The sequence below is a fragment of the Teleopsis dalmanni genome, chromosome X (genome assembly GCF_002237135.1).
Source record: "Teleopsis dalmanni isolate 2A chromosome X, ASM223713v2, whole genome shotgun sequence".
Classification (NCBI taxonomy): Eukaryota; Metazoa; Arthropoda; class Insecta; order Diptera; family Diopsidae; genus Teleopsis; species Teleopsis dalmanni.
In genome coordinates this window covers 96,742,112-96,745,111 of record NC_051848.1, presented here as the reverse complement: position 1 = coordinate 96,745,111, position 3,000 = coordinate 96,742,112, and the positions used below count along the sequence as shown (strand labels likewise).

The window sequence follows — 3,000 nt, the reverse complement described above, 5'->3', positions numbered from 1 at the left end:
ACGGATATCTTTGTAAACATAAAATAAATTTTTAATCATTAATTAACATTAATTATATATATCCTTAGATGAAACCATCACGTTACTATTTCATGATGCTTTTTTGAAAAAAAAAACTCCGTAAATACTCTTTGCTTATGATTTTCGGCCACCAAGTTCTTATGACGTTCCTATCTGTTACTGTGAAGAAATATCTGCAACTTCTTTAAGTAGCATTCTTTAAGAACCAAGTCCACGATTCACGCAGTAGTACTGACTTGACCAAAACATTAAACTCTTCAATATTTGTAACTGTTTTCACAAATATACTTTAAAGAAATAACACAAATGTATGAATACGCCAATAGTTACAACTACCCAAGAACTGAAGACATTTTCACTACACAGGCCATTAATCATTCTAATTTATCATCGGAACAATATGTATATCTGCTAATGCGATCGATGACTGGAAATCTATTCAGACTAAAAATATAAACTAAGAGTTCATTTAAAGAATTAAAACATAGCAGTATCACGAAAAGGAATACTGTAGAAAGTACTCAAATGAACAGAAAGAATGAACTGTCATAGCACCTCTCGATTCCTTAGTAATAAATTTTAAATCAAAATGATCCTTATTTTGAGTCATTGAATTCGCCATAACTGCATAGGTGGAAATGACATATTATCTTAGTGCCATCGACAGAAATATGTACCAGTCAGATAAAAGGTCACAGTTTTTTAGTTATAAAAACATCCTACTGCTCTTTTAATTGGTTCTTAGTAAATAAACATATATAGTATTATAATTGTTGAGGCATATAGCAGCTAAACTGATAAAGGTAGCTTAATAATAGTTATAAATAGTTACAAATTTAGGTAAACATTCTAATATCTCTCCGTCATTTACAGTTTCGTATGTAAATGGCAGACGTAGTCACATTCGAAAGTCATATTTAATAAAAGAAACTTATTTTATGAGTAAATAATAAATATTTAATCAAATCCAACAACTTCTTAGTGTTAGGATACAGTATACTAATTAAACATTTTTTTAAGATTAAAAATATATATACCAAAATTAATATAAAAAAAACAATTCACAGCGCAAATATAATAACTGTCGTTACTACTTAAAAAAATATTCACAGGTGACGTGAAATTAAATTCCATTTTTCTCTTTTTTCATTGCCTCCGTAGTTATACTAATGCATAGGTGCATTCTCTATTTTCATTGCCTCCGTAATAATACTAATGCATTGATGCATAACCCGGGCTTGCGCTGGTTCACTTAAGGTAGCTATTACAGACATTAAGTATTGTCCAAATGCATAAACTTCATTATTTTCTACTCTCCTCTTCATTCGGGATTTGCAAAATGCCTTATATTTTTCCACCATACGCAATATACCCACATCCGACTCATCAACCGGTCTTCCTTTGCTTCGTGTTACACGTTTATCAGTCGGTGTTTCCTGCGTTTCAACTGTTGCTGATTCCAAAATTGGTAATAATGCGGATGGTAATGGTGGTGGTTGCAACCTTTCAGGAACTGAGGGAGGAACATTTGTTGATGATTTGGCAGAAGCAGCACTTTTTCTATTTCTAATTTAAAAAAACTGTTAAGGCCATAAAAATAATGAAAATAACCTTACTGACGGTATTTTATTGAAGTTACATCTTAGAAACAGCAAGCTATTGTAAAGTGGCCATGACTTAATTTTTTGTTCCTTATTCTCCGAGTTATCTTTGATTATTCGACTTTCCCGGGCAAATCGATCATTTAAGCATTGCCACCGTCTCATTACATCAATTGCTATAAGTTAACAATTTAACTCGTAAATTATTTCATAAATTTGTCACAATAAATTGTTGCTTACGACTAATGTCCAACTCATTTGCAATTTTTTCCCACACCGAACGCTTTTTGTCCAAGTCCTCAAAGTCCTTGTGCCTTTCATTGTATAGTATAGGATATTTTCTTACCTTTTTAATGAGTTCCTCGTTCAACATTATACTTTTGATTATATGGCCTTACATATAATTTTTATAATACTCCATTAAACGCCATGGCGTAACGTGCAAATTCTTAGAATTTAAATTCAAATCCCAACCGTATAAATTTTTAGCGCAAATTTTGTATCAGTTTATTTGCTTAGACAATTTGCGTAGACAAATTAATCTTCAACAGAATATGTTTATGATTACCACAAAAACTCCAATTTATGAACCATTAACGTTTCCACAGTTTAAGTTATAAAGAATCAACAAATTCTTACACTTATACCACAACGCTTATTAAATCTTTCGCTAAATGCCGCAAAAATGAACACTACACATACTTTCATGACACTATTTACGAAGTGTTGGAAAATGTTCGGACGTCGTCAACAGCTGTTAAATTATTTGACAGCAATAATAGGCCTATTCTTTTCACAAAATATCACAAAAGAACATCGCTTATATTATGTTTCCACTGCTTACTTAGTAAGTTACTTTTTGTCTTTCTAAGTGTATTTTTTTTAGACTTCAACGATGTTAACGACGCTGACAGTAACGGTGAGGATGGCTATCAGAAATTAACATGAAGGGTACCATGTAACCTGTTTTACTGTTTTAATTGAAGAAGAATTTCTTCCCACAGTTCTACGATCACACACGCATTCAAGATAATTTTTTTTGTTTTATCTTAAATTAATAAGATATTAAATAAATATTTTCTATTAAATAATATATGATATTTTATAATGATACGAAATATATATTCGACACATGAACTTTTTTTATATATTTATATATAAATTATTTGCTTTATTTATAAAAAACAAATGTTTAAAAAAATTCCTTCGTCTTATTTGTTTCGATTTTTTGATTGTTTACGTATAAATTTTATTTCATGTGTGAAATATGTTAAATTTCGATCATTTCCAATGTTGCAATTTTTATTTTAGTAAAAAATTGTTTAATATATTCTAAGGTAAGAGAAGAAGCACGGAAGCTCTTTGTATAGTTAATGAA

The 3,000-nt window shown here is 30.0% G+C and overlaps 1 protein-coding gene across 1 annotated transcript; it reads right to left on the bottom strand.

Annotated features, from left to right (window-relative positions):
- Positions 1–1,019: 1,019 nt before the first annotated feature.
- On the bottom strand, positions 1,020–2,474 carry LOC119689104 (the record flags this gene model as incomplete). The annotated part of the gene is given in 3 exon segments (XM_038103842.1): positions 1,020–1,587; positions 1,642–1,798; positions 1,863–2,474. Coding segments are annotated over 3 exon segments (690 nt in total). The 3' UTR covers positions 1,020–1,187.
- Between the last annotated feature and the right edge of the window lie 526 nt (positions 2,475–3,000).